Below are 17669 nucleotides of genomic sequence, written 5' to 3'. Positions count from 1 at the left end.
GGGGTTCAACTAATGCACACTGTAATAATCTATAGTCTTATGAGGAAGCCAGAGCAATAATAGCCACTTCCTGATGCCAGTTGTTCTATTTCCCAGACAGATATAATTGCAGGTGCTTTCCTTTATTCAATAGTTGTGGAGCCTGTTACACAGTAGGTGCTCAATAAATGGCTATTAAGTTCACTAAACAGTTATTGAATGACCACTCTGCATGCTGGGGTTTGCAAACCTGTTATAGACCATAAATCCTATCGCATATGCACAAGTGTGAGCGCATGCACGAAAACACACACACACACACACACACACACACACACACACACACACACACACACACACACCCCTACATCCTGGGCTCTGTCAAAGCAAGGAAAGAACTCAGCTTCCAGGGTGTAGGGAAAGATGGCTACAGCCATTGCAGATAAAGCTGTGCAAGGGGCTACCTTTATTTTCTGTCATTGCATGGTGCATCACCTTTAGATCAGTTTCCTTCTCTCCTCTCTGGCATACTCAAGCTGGAAACAAGCAGCACACCAATCTTTATGTGCCATGGAAGAAAACTTTTTCTACAACTATTAGCAAGAAGTTAGCATTCCAAAGTCTTGAGTATTCCTCTCAAAGCAGACACCGTGTGTCAGAGAAGAGTTACTGCTGTCCAGGTGAGTCTGCCCTGTGGAGGCAGTTGACTGTGCTTTCAGAAGCCCAGAGAGCCCAGTGGGGACCTTTACTGGGCATCACAGAGCACACAACCTTCTGAGGAAAAGCAAAGAAGGAAAAAGTGACCTCTTTCAAGAAAGGCAAGGAACATAGACTATCTGCCTTTGTTTATGGAGGATATAGGGGTCATAGTAGAAGGAAGAAAAGGAGTAACTTTTCCTTACCCATCTCTTCTGTCTACAAGTTGAATGCCATTCTGGTCTCCTGTGATCTAGCTTTTACTCCTTTGAACAATCCAGCAAAGTCCTAAGCTTCTTGGTCAATATCTGCTCACTTCTGTCTAGTTTCAGGAGATTAATAAGCATTGCAAATACAGGGGACTCCAACCTCCTCTCACTGGGTCTCTGTGCTACTGTGAATGCTTTCTTGGGGGGCATATTGGCTGTCAGGATGTTGTTCCTGTATCAGTCCCATCAGCTCCATCGAAATACTCATAGGTGGCAGGTCTGTGTCTTGAGCCTCCCACCTAGACAAACAAACCCATATAAACCTAAATCCTAGAGAAAAGCCATCTTTATTTCATGCCTTCAGCCTGACCAATCATCCTCTGTTGCCCAGGGAGTAGAGTAAGGAGCAAAATGAAAAATGGATGAAATTCTGAAAATCAACCTGAACGGAAGCCTCATTTACCTGAATTAGTCCTAAACCCTTTCCCAGTTTTGCAAACAAGACACTGGATTGCTTGCAAGTTCAGTGTCCTCAACCATTTTCCTTATGAGGCTGAGGCGCCAATGGTCATGAGAAGCAGGGACCAATCTGAACACTCAGGAAGTAGGGGAAGAGAGGAAGTAGAGTTTGAACAGCAGTCCTATTCCTTGTTCTGCCGGAAACCAGCTGAGCAGTTCTGGATGGCAGCGTTATCCTCTCCACTGTAGAATGTACAATACATCTATCTGTGTATGTACATGTGCATGTGTCTCATGGGGCTTGAACTCAGGACTTAGGTGATATCTCTCAGCTTTTTTTGTTTTTGCTCAGGGCTGGTACTCTTAGCACTTGAGCTACCACTCTACTTCTGGCTTTTTGCTTGTTAATTGGAGATGAGTTTCAGATGATTTTTCTGCTTGCATCAAACAGTGATCTCAGCCTCCGAATAGCTGGGATTACAGGCATGAGTCACTGGCACCAAACTGCAACATACATTTTAAAAAAAATCTTACACCAGCTAGGTGCCAGTGGCTCACAATTATAAGCCTAGAAACTCAGGAGGTTGAGATCTAAGGATCACAGTTCAAAGCCAGCCTAGGCAGAGAAGTCCCCATGCAACTCTGATCTCCAATTAAACACACACATACACACACACAGGAAGTGGTACTATAGCTCAAAGTGGTAGAGCACTAGTATTGAGCAAAATCAGTTCATGGATAGTTCCCAGGTCCTGAGTTCAAGTCTCATGACTGACACATAAAAAGGTCACAGACCTTTTAGTACTGAAATTCATGCAACTGAGGATTGCATTTAAGCAACTGAGGATTGCTTCTAAGCCTAGACTTTTGCTGCCTTTCAGATATTCCTGCCACAGCTTGAATTTTGATAGATACAGACAAAGTCTGAGTTGGGGCCTTCTCACTGGCTTTGTCATTCCTGTCCTTCCTTCAGCACAATGCTACCTCACAGTTCTATGCAAGTGGAGGGTCTACAGCGTAGCACTCCTTGGGAACAAGAGCCACTGCTGAGAGGCTAGCTGCTAGGAAGAGGCCCCTGACATTACCCATGTTCCTAGACTGAGGCCAGGCCAGCTAGTCCAAGGTCAAGATAAGCTGCTACAGTAGAGTAAAGGAGTGGGTTACAGAGAGACTGTTTTCTCAAGGAAGTAATCTAAATGCCTGCATCAAGAACTGTTGAAACTTGATCTTGTCTGAGAGTCCAGAGATGGTGAGGCTTCAAGGAATGGATTCACACCAACCAATCATAGGAGAGTCTTACATGGTCAAGCACAAGCTGGACTCATTGCATTTGACTCTAGTGTACATGAATGCTTACTGATATACATTTTTTTGGTGGCAGTACTGGGGCTTTAACTCATGTCTAGGCATGGTCCCTTAACCTTTTTCATTCTAGGTTGAGTCTCTAACACTTGGGCTATGCTTCCATTTCTGACATTTTTGTGGTTAATTGGAGATTCTGCCCAGCCTGGCATCTAACCTTGATCCTCAAATCTTAGCCTCCTGAGTAGGTAGAATTACAGATGCAAGCCACTGGCATCTGGCTTTGACAATACATTTATCATTAAGTCTTATCATTAGGGCCTTCCCAGCCATTATTTGATATTCATTATTTATTTGTCAGCCTAACTCCTACAGGGCTTGGTGTCACCACCTCTGGGAAGTCCTCCTGGATCTAGCCAAGTGTCCTCTCTTCCCCTTCTACTACTTCCTCTAGTCTCTGGAGAATATTATTGCCAGTTTGCTCATGCCCTAGGCTGGCACTCATGACTCACAGTGCCATGCTACATGTACCAGGAACTGTCATGAGCAGAGACCATGCCCTTACAATTTTCATCGCAGCACTGACAGAGAGAGCCAAGATGGAGCTGGGGTGGAAGTTGTATTGGTAGAAAGCTGCCTAAGTCCTGATGTTGCCGGGATGGCTGGCCAGGAGAGCCTACCTCTGGGAGAAGAGGTCCCTGTAGGGGCTGCCAGGCTGCAGGGCGATGCCATAGCCCTTGCTGCTGATGCTGTTGCTGATGACGGTTACCGAGCAGTCGTCATCCGTCAGGGCTGCATATTCCACCACGGCCACGTCCCACAAAAAGGCATAGTTGCCTTTCTTTGCCTGGAAGACACAAATCACCACTAAGTCAGATTGTGGGCCATCAACTGTGATGTCTTACCTAGTGAGACACCTCAATGGTGGACGTGTGGAATTTCTCTATAAGGTTCTCTTGCTCACCAGAAAACTCTCCCACTATTTTTGGCCTCTCAGATAAGAATCCAGAACGTAAATTAAGATTCTTCAGGTCAGAGATGTACAGGGAATGTGATAACTTGCCAATGATGGGAAAGACCCACCCTGAAAAACATAGGCCTTAGTGGCAGAGGTAAATATTATTCTCTTTATATTTCTACTTGGAATTTAAATGCTGCTACTTGTGAGCAATGGAGACAGTGGAAAGCACTAGGAGATGGCTGTGAGCACAGGAGATGATGGCTTTGTGTTCAGCGCAGTAAGTAGCCACGACTAAATGTCAAGTACATGTAGTTGTCCAGAAGTTGGAGATGAATCCACTGGGAACAAGGCCCTAATTGTTTAGCTGCCAGCAGGTCAGGCTCTGCCTTTCACTGCTCATTTGTGAGGATGAGCATGCACACACACACACACACACACACACACACACACATACACACACACACACACACACACAAGGGATATGTGTTGATGCATATGTACAGTACACATGGAATGACGTTGGGGGACACACAGACTCATGTATCAATATTCCCATCCAGTGCACTGTTTTGGGTACTCAGCCACACCTGACTACCACATTCTACTACTACTGCATACTACCACATTCTACTACTTTCCACACTCATCCACAATGGGAAATCATTTCTATATTGAGCCATAATTTTAACTTTAACTTAAGTTGGAAAACACCCAGAGAGGAGAATTGCTTTAGTTTTTTTGAAAGTGATGCAAATGACTCTTGATTTTATTTTCTTTTCCCCTTGTTTTTCCTTTGTACCAGTGCTTTGTATATCCTCCTTGAAACTGTCAATGGTCTTGTCCCTAGCCCCTGCTTTTATTCAGTAGACTCTTCATGACCTCTAAGATTCCTCAAAGAGCACTATAGCTGCTAATACAAAGCTCAGGGTTTTACTTCTTTCTTATTTCCTGCTTTGTGGTTGGGAAATTGAAACAGAGTCTCGCTTGATATTCAAGCCATAGACTCAGCTTCCTCAATAGGGAATCCCTAAAATCACAAGTTTCTGCCTCTGGGAAAGCCCAGAATATACTTTCTCTCTCCGTCTCTCTCTGTCTTTGTCTGTCTTTCTTTCTGCCTGTTTACCTACCTCTCCTCTCTCTCTCTCTCTCTCTCTCTCTCTCTCTCTCTCTCTCTCTCTCTCTCTCTCTCTCTCTCTCACCTGCTCTCACTCTCGCTCTCTCTCTTATTAAAGTTAATTATATGAAAGCTCAGGGTTCCATATAATTCTCAACTCCTCCTTCCTCAGCTTCCTGAGTGCTGGGATTACAGGTATGTGCAATTACACTCCGTGAGAGTTTATTTCTTTTAGTACCATAAATGCATATAATCCAAGATATCTCCTTTTCTTGTCAGATTCCATCCATCAGAAGGATTTGTGGACAGAATATGATCTACAGAGGCAATGACCTGCTCCTAGTGTTTCTCACAATTTTGCCTACTACCTTGTCGGAAACAACACACACCCATGTCACCCACTAACTTTCACATCAGGGAACACTTCAAATATCACACCAAACCCTCATTCCTCAACCAAGCCAATTTCAAACATCCAAAAGGACTTTAACCTAGGTTGCCAAATTATACACATCTCTCTTCCTCCATGTAGGAAGATAACAGTCTTTGGACTTTCTTTCCTACTGGCAAACAAGTTTTCTCATGAAAAGATATACATTTTCAACTTCTTAGTAACCATGTTTCTCAGCAAAACTGTTGACTTATGACCTAATATTTGGCTTCAGCCAGACCTGGGAACATTTTACTTTCATACCCCCAATTCAACATGACAATCAGACACTGTTATTTGTACGATTTCAAAAGGGCATGTCATGTTGAGGGAAGAATTAAGATCAGCTTCACTTTACCTTTCAAGTGAGGTTCCAAGAAGGAAAAGAAATAAGCTGGGTTAAGTCAAGTGGAAGCAGATTCAGAGCAAAGCGTACCAGTGTCACTATAATGGGACAACTGCATTCTACATGCATGTGTGGTTACTGAAAGGGCTCAGACAGTGAACACAGTTTAGGAAGACCACTACATCTATATTTATGGACACAGCTGTGAAATATTGAAAAGCTATACTATGTACCAACTTTTACTCCCTGCTCAACCGGGAGGCAGTTCCGAAAGGGAGGAGAAAGTAGGAGTCTCATTTTGCTGTTTTGGTTTGGGTTCTGTTTTTGCCTGGCCTGCGGCTTGAACTCAAAGCCTAGATGCTGTCCCTAAGTTTTTCACTCAATGCTAGTGTTCTACCACTTTAAGTCACAGCACTACTTCCAGTTTTCCGGTGATTAACTGGAGATAAGAGTCTCATGGACTTTCCTGCCCAGACTGGCTTCAAACTATGATCCTCAGATCTCAGCCTCTTGTGTAGCTAGGACTATAGGCAGGAGCCACTGGCACACAAATGGGGGTCTTTCTTGTGTTTTCTTGTGGCTAAGTTTCTGATCTACTCAACAGTGCCAAAATAGGACGACTTAGAGATATTTGCCATGTTTTGTCATAGGGCCAAATCAACAATGAAAAAGGCACCAACAGCAGTAAAATGAAGCAGATTATAGCTCCATCTTTATCACTAACATTTTTTTTTATTTCTCTTTTCTCTTTTTCCTGTCCTGGGGCTTGAATTCAGGGCCTGGGCACTATCTTTGAGCTACTTTTGTTTTTACTCTTTTCCTCAAGGTTAACACTCTACAACTTGAACAAAAGCTTTACTTCGAACAACTGAAAGTTAATTGGAAATAAAGGTCTTATGAATTTTCCTGCTTGGGCTGGCTTTGAGGAATTAGGATTGCAAATATCCCTTCTTAATTTCCTCAACAGCCTCAAAATCTCTAGAATAACTCCACCTCTCAGTCCTGCAATTAGCAGTGTGTAACACTCAAATTTTTTTTTCAGGGGAGTTCACAAAGATCAATTTCCAGAAGAATATTCTGGACCTTGCAAATATCTCCTGGTCTTTCTGTGTGAGACAAAAGCCTTGCTAGCTCAGGCTGTGTCATCAGAAACATCTCAGAGCCAGCTTTTCCAAGTCAAACACCTACACCCACCACAGGTGTATTGTCTGTATATGGATTCATTCCATGTTTCCTTGTAGAATGAGCTTCAGACCTTTCTACATTAAAAAAAAACACTATGACAAATTTGATAACTGGAGAATCTGAATCAATTTTTTATGGATGTTAACAATTCTGAAATCTTATTATTTTGCTGGTTGGTCTTAAGACAACTAAAGTACCAAGGCTCTGCCTTGAGAGCCAAGAATTACTATATTTCCTGTCCTACCTATCACAAACTTGTCCTCTCATTTATTTTCAGCCAGTCTTAGGGCTTGAACTCAGTTTCTGAGTTTTTTGCTCATGCCTACTTCTCTTGTCACTAGGCCCACAGCTTTACTTTCAGGTTTCTGTGGTTTCATTGGGGATAAGAGTCTCATAGACTTTTCTGCCTATCTTGTTTAAAACCACAGTTTTCAGATCTCAGCCTCCTGGATAGCTAGGATTACAGACATGAGCTACCAGTGCCCTGCTTATAGTGTATTATTTTTTTGCCAGTTCTGGGCTTAAGCTCAGGGCCTGAGCACTGTCCTTGGGCTTTCTCAAGGCTTGAGCTCTACCACTTGAGCCTCAGCACCACTTCCGGCTTTTTTTTCTATGTATGTGGTACTGCGGAATCGAATTCGGCAGGGTGGGGGGGTGGGTCTTAGTGCATGCTGGGTAAGCACTCTACCACTAAGCCAAACACCCTGCCCTATAGTGTATTCTAATTAATATCTAGTGAGGGAAAATTTGTAAGAAAATAAATGAGATTATTCTTAGAGGTAATGACCATCACATACAATCCTGTGAAAAAATTAATGAAGCAAAACATAATGTGAACCCAGGAAGTTACTATAGTTTTCAGACTGGCAAATTGAAACTTAACTTAAAAAAAAATAACACAAAGTATCTAAAAGACAGCAAATATTTGAAATATTACAAATCTAATGTTGACTCTAAAGTAAAGGGGGAATCGTTTAAATGGTCAATGTTCAGGAAATAATCTATGAAATTATGATCAAGAGTAGAATGGGATAAAAAAAATTTAAAGAGTAGAATGAGATCTTGTGCAACATAGTCTCATTATAAAGACTGCATTAAAACTATATGAATAAGCCTGTAATTACAGGAGTTCACGCCTGTAATTCTAACTACTCAGTAGGCTGAGCTTTACAGATCATGGTTCTAACTCAGCCAGAGCAGAAAAGTCAATGAGACTTTTATCTCCAATTAACTATCAAAGAGGTTAAAATGGAGATGTGGCTCAAGTGGTAGAGTAGATATAGTGTCCAGACTCTGAGTTAAAGTCCTAGTACTGGCAATAAATATATAAATAAACTACAAATAAATATTGAACTATAAGTACATGAATAAATAAATAAAGGAAATTCTATCCTTGACCCTAAAACACTTGAGAAAATCTCCCTAATATTCTTTGGCCTGCTTCTAAATAGTTAGCTTCTTTCCTCTCCCAACCCATTTCCCAAAAATAAAAATAATGAATCAGCAAACCAAAAACAGTTGGTACAAGAATTTTTTTTAAAAAGTAGATGTGAGAAGGTAAGGGAGAATGAAAGAATATCTCTGGCATTAGAGACAGTCAAGGGCATCTGGGTTTTCATCGCCTGGGTGCCAGGATAGCAGCAGGGAGATGGACTACCCCTGGCTGATCTCCCAGCAAACATTGCAGCAAATGGAATCCAAACCTATGATGTCCACCTGCACAGCGGATGCCTGCAAACTGAAACACATAGACACCACAAGAGGCCCCATGCTTGGCAGGTTATGAGTGGACTACATTGCTGCAGGAAGGTTGGACGCCACAGCCACAGGTGACCTATGACACTGGATGAACTCATTGGCTCTCCAGTGCTTCTCTCTGGTTATAAAAAGAGATTGCACAGTCTTTCATTTCTCCCACTGCTTCCATCCTTCCCAGAGCTGGTTTGGAACACACACTTCCAGAGATAATACCCTTTAAAACAACGAACCCCGACACACTCATTTCTAATCCATCCTAACTGTTTGGTCTCCCCAGATGAGAAATGTAATGCAGCCAACCCCAGTGCCAATGCTGCTATCACAAAGTGTGCATGTTAGCTAGGCATGTATAATGCCAGGTCCTGAGTGGGTGTGAAGCATCCCCTGGTGGCAGAGTCTCCAGAAACCAGACATCTTTTTCTCAAGTACAGTTATCCTCTTTAATAGATGAAGAAACTGAGACTGGGAGAATGGGAGTGATTCATTATAAACAAGCTCAGCTTTTGAGCAGGATTTCTAGGTCATCCTCAGGGCTTCATCTGATGGCAAAGAGGCCTGTACTTACTCTCCATTCTGCTGGGATGTGAGGAGGGTACTAAGAAAAAAGGGGTTTCTGGGGTATCTTTGTTCTTGGACAGTTTCCCAGGAGATTCTGCTACACCACACTGAATGGCAATGCTTATTTTCCCACCAGTGTCATCCATTAAGATGACAGTGTGGGAGAAGAGGGGATATGGTTGTGTACCTTCTCCAAGGATTCTTTACACACCTGATGCATTAACCATCTAGGCGGCACATTTATTGTCTTCTTTTATACCTTTCATTCACTCCAACAAAACAGAGCTCAGCCTTTCATGCTCTCAAGTCTTAACTCCTATAATCATCTTCATACAATGGCAACATGTTGCCAGACACAGCCTGAACCCTGGCTACACTGATACCTGTATTGTGCACTATGCCAAATCACAGAATGCAGCAGTAAAACCCCAGACCTTCTGCAGAGAAAAGGCCAATTTTACAGCTTGCTAGTAAGACAGTTGGTTGGCATATTGCTGGAATGGCAGTTTGGTGAGGAGAATCAAATGCTTCTTTTTAAAAAATCGACCTATATAGCAACTCTACCCCTGTGGGATTTATCTTATAGAATTGTTCCATTTCTAAAAAGATATGTGTGTGAAGATTTTTTTTTCCCAGAACAGCACTTGCTAAACTAGTAGGAAATTGGAAATAATCTCAATGTCCAACTAGTGAGAATTGAGTAGGTAAATGGTAGCCTTAAATGAGGGACTATTTTCTTTTCACTAAAATGGTGTTTTCAGCATATTTGTTGCTGAGGAAAATGTCTCTGATAAATGGAAGACAGCTCTGGGCATAAGTCAGTCTAAGTTGCTGGAGTCTAACTATATGGATCCAAATCTCAGCTGCATTGTTTGTCAACAGTGTGAGTGATTTAACACATCCAGGCCTGTGTTCCACTGGGTAGCAAATGGGCAGAGTTCAGCTGAAGATCACATATACATTACATACATTTGACATACTGAAGGTTTTGTGAAATGAATGCTAATACTTACACCATTTAATGAGAAAAAGCCTGTGATATTTGGTAATACTAGCTCTTTTTTCAATTTTGTGTCAAAGGACCATGTTCATTAAAAAATAAACACAAGAATCAAAAATCAAGTAGCAAATGATCAACTTTGGTGAGTGAAATGGATGAGTTTGGTTGGCTTTTTACAACCTCTGTGGTGCCCAAGGCTTCTGCAGTACAGCACGCCTTTCTTCTATGCTTGCAGATGTCTAAGAGGGTAATTGTAAGAATCAGCCTTCTCCCTTGAGCACTGTATAATGAGAAGAGAGGTGGGCAGCAGGAAGGCCACATGACCACACCCAGCTCTCCAGCAGATCTGCATTCTCAGGCAATGAGAATAGCTTCCTGCAAGAAATACCATAATGTGAAATTCCAGTGCACAGCTCTGTGCCAGAACCCCACACGGTGGGGGGTTCAACCCCTGCTGTGCCTCCAGCTGCAGAAGTCTCCAGCTGGATGCAGATCAACCTATCCACTGTGATGCCTTTCCACCCCCTTGACCTGACTGCCAGTCATTCCTCCACTTTCATACGCCATGTGCATGGGTGTGCAGAACTCTAGGGGAGCACATGGAAATGGTGGAATGCAGGTGTGTCAATGCGGGGAGTGTGTGTGTGTGAACAGAAGTGGACATCTGTGAGGATAAGTGTATACCTGTGTGTGTATGCATGTGAGAATATGTGGCAGCATGTGTATCAATGTCTATTGTAAGAATTGTGAGTGTGGGGTAATGTATACATGTTGATACATGTCTAAGTGAACATGCAGATTGACATCTGTGTGTAGGTGTGCATGCATGCATGCATGACTGTGTGTGGGTATTTATGTGTGTGAACCACTTGAGTGTGTATAGTTGCGTGAGTGCACATGTGTATATGAGCCAAATGATTATGTGTATGGATGTCAATTGTGTATTCATAGGTGTGGATATGTGTATGCTTATGGGCATATGTGTAGGGCCTACATGCCACATATCAAGAGCATAACACTCCCTGGGAAAGGAACTCTAAGGTATCAACACAAGGTTCAGGAAGGTTCCACTGGAGATTTGGAGCTATCTCCAATGAGAAGACATTATCCAAAATGCCAGGACGATGAAAGGCATCTGGGGACTGAAGGATACCTTCAAGATGACTTTCCATTTGGAGTAGGCCCTGGAGCAGCCAAAGGAGGCAGAATAGAATAGGCACAGTGAGAGGGAGGGATATCAAAGCTGGACTCGCCACCATCACCATACAAGCTACTCTTCTGAAGCCTCTATGGGGTGCCAAGTCCACTGGGCTCTGACTTTCAAGCCACAGTGAACAAGGTGAAGCTGGACAGTGTGGTGTCATAACTGAAGATTGGCTAAGCCAGAGGACGTCCTTAGTGGGCTCAGTCATACTGTAGGCATGAGGCTGGATCACAGGTTGGCCCTGGTGCCACCAGGGAGGTCCTTGTGGAAGGAAGGTACTTTCTACTAAGTTTATAGTAGGAAAATGGCCCTAAGTTCTAAGAATTCTGCCAATGATAGCCTGCCCCATCCTGACACTCCAATGTCCTGGGGTTATATAATCTATCAGGAGGGGCACAAGATGGTAAAGAATGGTGAGTAATTTTGTATCTTAACTTTTGGCCTTCTACTGCGCATGTGTTGATCTCTTTTCTCCCCTTTCACTTTCTAGAGTCATTGACTCTAGTCCCAAAGGAGTACGAGCAGTCCTCATGAGCCCTCAGAGTTGAGTTCCTAGAGGGAACAAATACACTCCCGCCCTCCTACTCCTCCAAGAGAAAGAGACGGCATCAAAAGTGCCTGCCGCATTACAAGAACTCAAACGAGTGTTAGCACATGGCTTCAGCATTGCGGTAATCAAATCACCAGCAGCATGGCATAAAGTTGGGATCCTGATTAAAACGCAATTGCCTTGAGATAAATGACACTTGAAATTGTCCTCCATCATCAGCCTGGCAGATTAGAAAGATGGTTAGATTGGGTTACACTCTTGGCTTAATTACTGACTTGTTATCAATTTATAAAAAAAAAAATGTAAGAGAAGCCCAGATGGTCCTTAAGGATCTTCTCCAGATTTAACCTCCTCCACGTCTGTGGGAAAGACTTGTGGGTCCCAAAGTGTGTCCCTTGGAGAGGCAGAAGCAGCAGCATCGATGTGGAAGAAGTGTCGGTTTTCAGGCTGCATACCAGGCCCATTGCATAAAAGCGAGGTCAAGCGCAGAGAGTATTATGGATTTGTACACGGAGCATTGGCTCTGAGGGAAAATTATGGAGTATAGCAAGAGTGCCGAACACACACTTTCAATGGAAGTCACACCAGATATTTTCCTTGATCAAGTTACTGTACCTCCATGCTGTCTCAATGGGTATCTTCTAAGTTTCCCGGGTAAACTTTCATGTTCCACACTGTCCATTTCCCATACAAAGGAAGTTGAGATTTAGAAATAACTGTGGTCACCAGGTGCTGATGCCTGCTGTAATTCTTGATCAGAAGACTGAGAGCTGAGGATGGTGGTTTGAAGTCAGCCTAGGCAGGAAAGTCTGTGAGACTCTTATTTCCAAGTATCCAACAAAAAGCTACAACTGGAACAGTGGCTCAAATGGTAGAGCACCAGCCTTGAGCAAACAAACTAACAAAAAAAGTAATAAAAAATAATAAATACTTTCCTTAGCCAGAAAATTTGGTCATTGGCAGAGCTTAAATTTCCCCAGCAGTCCTTAAGTGAGTGGTATTTTCCACTATCATGTGAAAAATTCTACTTCAGTAGCCCTCAAGAGCCACTTAGAACCCCTAAGCCATTGGTTATGCTCTGATAATGTTTTTCCCAAGTTTGTACTAATGATGTCTGTCTTTAACATTTCACCCATGAAGGCACTATAGCCCTGTTCTGTTTGGAGCCTTTGGTTCTCTGGAGAGAAGTAGCCTTATTTAGTAAACCAAGAATTTTCCTACTGGAAAAGTTTCATCTTAACTCCACTGGACAGGGAATTGATGTGGTACAAAGGAGGGGGAAAAGAACAGAAAAGGGTAGGAAAGGAAAGGAAAGGAAAGGAAAGGAAAGGAAAGGAAAGGAAAGAAAAGAAAAGAAAAGGAAAGGAAAGGAAAGGAAAACTTCGGAGAAACAATGACTACTTTCTCTAAATGTGAAATTGTACACCATCAGCAAAATTGGAGCCATCTACAAGCTTCTCAACAGAGCAAAGGGGCACATTGATTTTTCAAGGATTTGTCAAAAATTTTTAATTATCCAGAGACAATGATGGACAACAATCCCATCTGAGTATTTTATGGGAAAAATTAAGAATGATTGAAGAGAAACAGTAAATGAGTTTGCCTAGATATAAATGGAACCACGAAGGGAAATGAATACAAAAATCAGCAAGTAGGCCGGGAGTTTGGCCTAGTGGTTAAAGTGCTTGCCTAGCATGCATGAAGACCCAGGTTCGATTCCTCGGTACCACATACATAGAAAAAAAAAAGCCAGAAGTGGTGCTGAGGCTCAAGTGGTAGAGCTCTAGCCTTGAGAAAGTCCAAGGACAGTGCTCAGGCCCTGAGCTCAAGCCCAGGACTGGCAAAAAAAAAAAAGAATCAGCAAGTATAGCGAATGGGCTTTCTTGTAGTCAAACACATCATAAGGCCATGTGGATATTGTGCCTCAAGCATATACATATACATACAGAAGAATCTAAGCTCCTCCTCTGCGCATCCTGTCTAATAATCCAGTCTGCTGATTAACATACTGTTGGAGCTAGAAAAATGAGTAATCTAGGTCAGCAAAGACAGGGACCTTCTCTTCCCTCCAGCTCACCTGCCATCCTTCTCTTCTCTGTATCCCACCTAGAGGCTGATCCACACAGAAAACAGAAGAGGCTGGGCTGACCACTAGCTCAGAGTCACTTTCTAAACTTCAAAAGTAAAATCAAATACAAATGCAGCAACCATTCTAAGTGTCAGTGCCGTCAGATCAAACAGATCCTAGCAAATGGAAGAAAGGGGTGGGGACTCATTCAAACATAGATTGCTAACTTTCCCCATTCCAGCTTCTGATCTGATAGTCCTGAATTAGAACCCAAGAATATGCGTATCTCACAAGCACCCAGGGACTGCAGGCCCCACATTTTGAAGAGTGGCTAAAATGTACTCTCTGCCAATCCCTTCCTATCACTGCCAGTCTTCATTGTTCTGGAAGAACCAATCATATTATTCTTCTTTTTTCAAGAATTAATTAACCTGCCTATGATTTTGTAGCTGGCAAAAGCAAGATAGAGGAACTAATCCAGTTCTCAGTGACTCAAATCCCGTAACTTATTTGGCCACACTGCAGACTTTAAACTAAGCACTTGACTTTGTCAAGTCAAGGGTCAAGAAAAACATATGAAATTATATCCAGCTGCCACAGTGGTTTTGCCATGTGAAGCAAATTTAAGACTTTTAAAATTTCTAAACATCAAATGCTCATAGAAGAGATTTGCCATTTAACACACCCATATCTATGTCTAGTGTTTTTTGGTCAGAATGCCTATTTCCATCATTCTCTCTGTCTCACCTGCCTCTTCCTTGAACACAGAGATACACTGAGTATTCTGACTATATTTATACACTTCAATTTTTTCAATCATTCGCCTGTGTCCCTCTGACTCCCATACTCAGACTTATTTCAGTTCCCTGATTTTCATTCCATTAAAATGTTTATTTTTTGAAAGGTTTGATCCAGGAACTTTCATGCTGATTCTACTTCACTTCAGTTAGAATGGCCATAATTAAAAATATGACTAGCAACAAATGCTGACAAAGATGTAGGAGCAAAAGAACCCTGTACGTTATTCTTGGGAAAGGAACTTAGTGCAAGTATTGTAGAAATCAGTATGGACATTACTTAAAAACAAACAAAACAAAACCACTCAACACTTGAAGTCTGGAACATTTACCTAAAATATGCATGATAGGCTACAACCAAAGTACCTACACACCCATGTTTATTGCTGCATTGCTCATAACAGCCAACTTATGGGGAATAGCCAGATGCTCAACAACAGATAACTGGATCCAGAATGTGGTACACACTATGGAATTTTACAATTCAAGATATATGCAATGGACTCTCACACAACCTACTCTTCATATTTCTTTAGCTAACTCCAGGCAGCCCTTGATTCCGGAAGGAAAGAGAAGCGGTTGATGTCATGTGATCACAACTGCTATCATAAACTATGCCTTAATAGACTGGGAGGCCACCCTGGGAGTTTAGGTTGAAGAGTGGCATTCTCTCATTTTACTTGTGCATTCATATTCCTTTATATCATTCCTGAAGCATCAACCTTGAGAGGCAAAGGTTGTGCCTTAGGGCAGGCACATTGATGAGCTGCAAAAGAGGTCTCATCATCCTGACCTAGAAGATTAAAGAAAAAACTCCCATCTTGTACGGATGAACAAGCTCGGGCTCTACCTGACTTGCAGCTTTGTCAAGTGGTGGAATCCTTAGAGAATCTTGGTGGGTCACCAATTCAAATCTGGTGCCACCCTAATGAAGACCCCACTGCACAGCTTACGGATTCCACATCTCTTCCCCTTCTAGAAAATCTTACCATATTCCCTTGTGATGAACTGAGGTTGGATTCATGGGCAGTATGGCTGAAGTTCAAGTCCTGGTCCACGTGGAAACCCTTCAGATATTAGAAACAACAAAATTCTACTTCTGAAGATGTCTGTTACCAGGACAACCATTTCTGCTCTTTTTGGGGAGGAGACCTTCATAAGGAGAGCTTTTCAGAGCTCTTACTGATCCTACCGTTTGCCTTTTTTTTTTAACTTTATTGACTTCTCCTCTCTCTCTCTGCTCTCTCTCTCTCTTTCTCTAACACACACACACACACACACACACACACACACACACACAAACACATACACATCACTCTTAAATTTAAATTACAGGGTTCAGATTAACTCTAAATACTATTTCAATAGTATCCCCCTGGAATTGGAAAAATCTACACCTACTTAGTTACATTTTCTAGTCTTAATGGTGGCATGATGATGTTGGCAATCAGACACCAGGAGGGTAGAGTTAAGTAATCTGTGGGCAAGGGGCTCAATTATTTTGAGTTTCACATTCCTTATTTGCAAAGTGAAAATATCATAGAGCACCCTCTGTGTGGAGATTGAGTGCATTCTCATAATGTCATACATACCTATTTCTTTAAGAAATGTTATTGTGATTTCTCCCTTAAAATCTTCTGGGTTTTGGATAAACATTTTGCCAACAAAATGGAAAGAACAATAAGCTAAGCAAATGTGGCCAACAAATTGGAATATGCAATAAATTAAAATTGTTTTCATCAGCCCTCACTTCTTGATGTTAGTGTAATCAAATAACAAAACAATTCCCTTCAAAATGTAAAATCTTAAATCATAAAATTCAAGCCAATAATATTCAATGGAACAAATAGAATGGAATCTGCCCTTATTACAGCCAGTGCTAAGGTAAAGTATTTCAGGCCTGGGTACAAAGCCAAATTACAGGGCAGAAGAAATCCGAAATATAAAATCAGATTTAAGAAAATCAACATCCTCCCACTCCCTCCAGTGATGAGTCTGAAATAATCAAAGTTAGCATGATGGCATGGATATTGGTTTGATTCCAGAGCTTACCTTACCAAATTATAAAAATCGCAAATGAAAGTAATTGAAGAATTCCGAATGAGATTTGCTTGGCAATGCTCAAAATCCAAAGCCAAATACTTTAATAAGGGAGGCTCAGGGGGGCTTTCTTTGATCTTTGGACTCTATTATCCCAAACCAATCACCGTCCAACAGAATTAAGCAGCAAGGAGTTATTCAGGGACCAAGTCAGTTGATTGTAAGGTAAGGAGCTTCAGAGAGACTAAGGAAGCCCCTACTAGGACATCATTTCCCCTCTCTACTGTCTCCTTATCCCCCTTGCAGTTCTTGGCATGCATTTCTAGCAGTTCTGTTCATTCATACTGAGGACAGACAGGATGGCACTTCCAACTACTTTTGCACTTTAAACATTTAGGTCCCAGGAAGGCTTGGAGGAGTATATCCTTCCATCCAGATTGAAGGGAACAGCCCTCAGCCAGTTTGGATGACAAAATTAGGACCATGCTTCAAGCAACATACACCACAGTGCACAAAGGTGAGCCGAAGGAGGAGACCATACAGGCTCTAGTGACCAAGGCTCATGCAATTGGCAGACAGAAGCTGAGGCATCATTCTAAGCATTCCCCTGGAGTCCTGAGATCAAATGCTGGACCTAATTCTGACTCGAGCCTGATTCTCAGGAAGTAACTTGTCTCCCTTGGACATCAGTTTCCTCACCCACAAACAGCGCTGATGAAGTACAACTGGACATGAGAAACACTGGCCACTTCAGATGCATCCTCAGTGTCTCTCATGAAAATCTGTAAGATTAAATGGATGGCCGGATAGTCTACACACAGACAAAGGACCCAAGGAAAGGAAAGAAGACAGTAAAATTAATGGAAGGAAATGAGAATGCATGACATAAGTGAGCCTGTGTGCTCTCTTTGACAGTGATCACACCACTTCTAATGCTGTTTGGGACTAAAAATGTCAGGTGTACTTTTACATATTGAGCTCAGTCTTAGAAAATGTGTTGATAAATCAGTGAA

At 42.1% G+C, this 17669-nt stretch overlaps 1 protein-coding gene across 6 annotated transcripts in view; it reads right to left on the bottom strand.

The window, feature by feature from the left end:
• The window catches only part of LOC150064923 (glutamate receptor ionotropic, delta-1-like), a 120424-nt gene that overhangs the window by 17585 nt on the left and 85170 nt on the right, over positions 1–17669 (bottom strand). For all 6 annotated transcript variants that reach the window (XM_090329544.1, XM_090329546.1, XM_090329541.1 and 3 more), the window contains one exon: positions 3326–3492. In XM_090329544.1, coding sequence (XP_090185670.1) covers positions 3326–3492 — 167 coding nt within the window. The remainder of the gene's footprint in view (positions 1–3325; positions 3493–17669) is intronic.

Source organism: Megascapheus bottae, chromosome 3 (assembly GCF_031878675.1).
Source record: "Megascapheus bottae isolate mThoBot1 chromosome 3, mThoBot2.hap1, whole genome shotgun sequence".
In the NCBI taxonomy this organism is placed as follows: Eukaryota; Metazoa; Chordata; class Mammalia; order Rodentia; family Geomyidae; genus Megascapheus; species Megascapheus bottae.
Note: the sequence above shows the minus strand (reverse complement) of the source record. Positions and strands in the feature narration are given on the sequence as shown.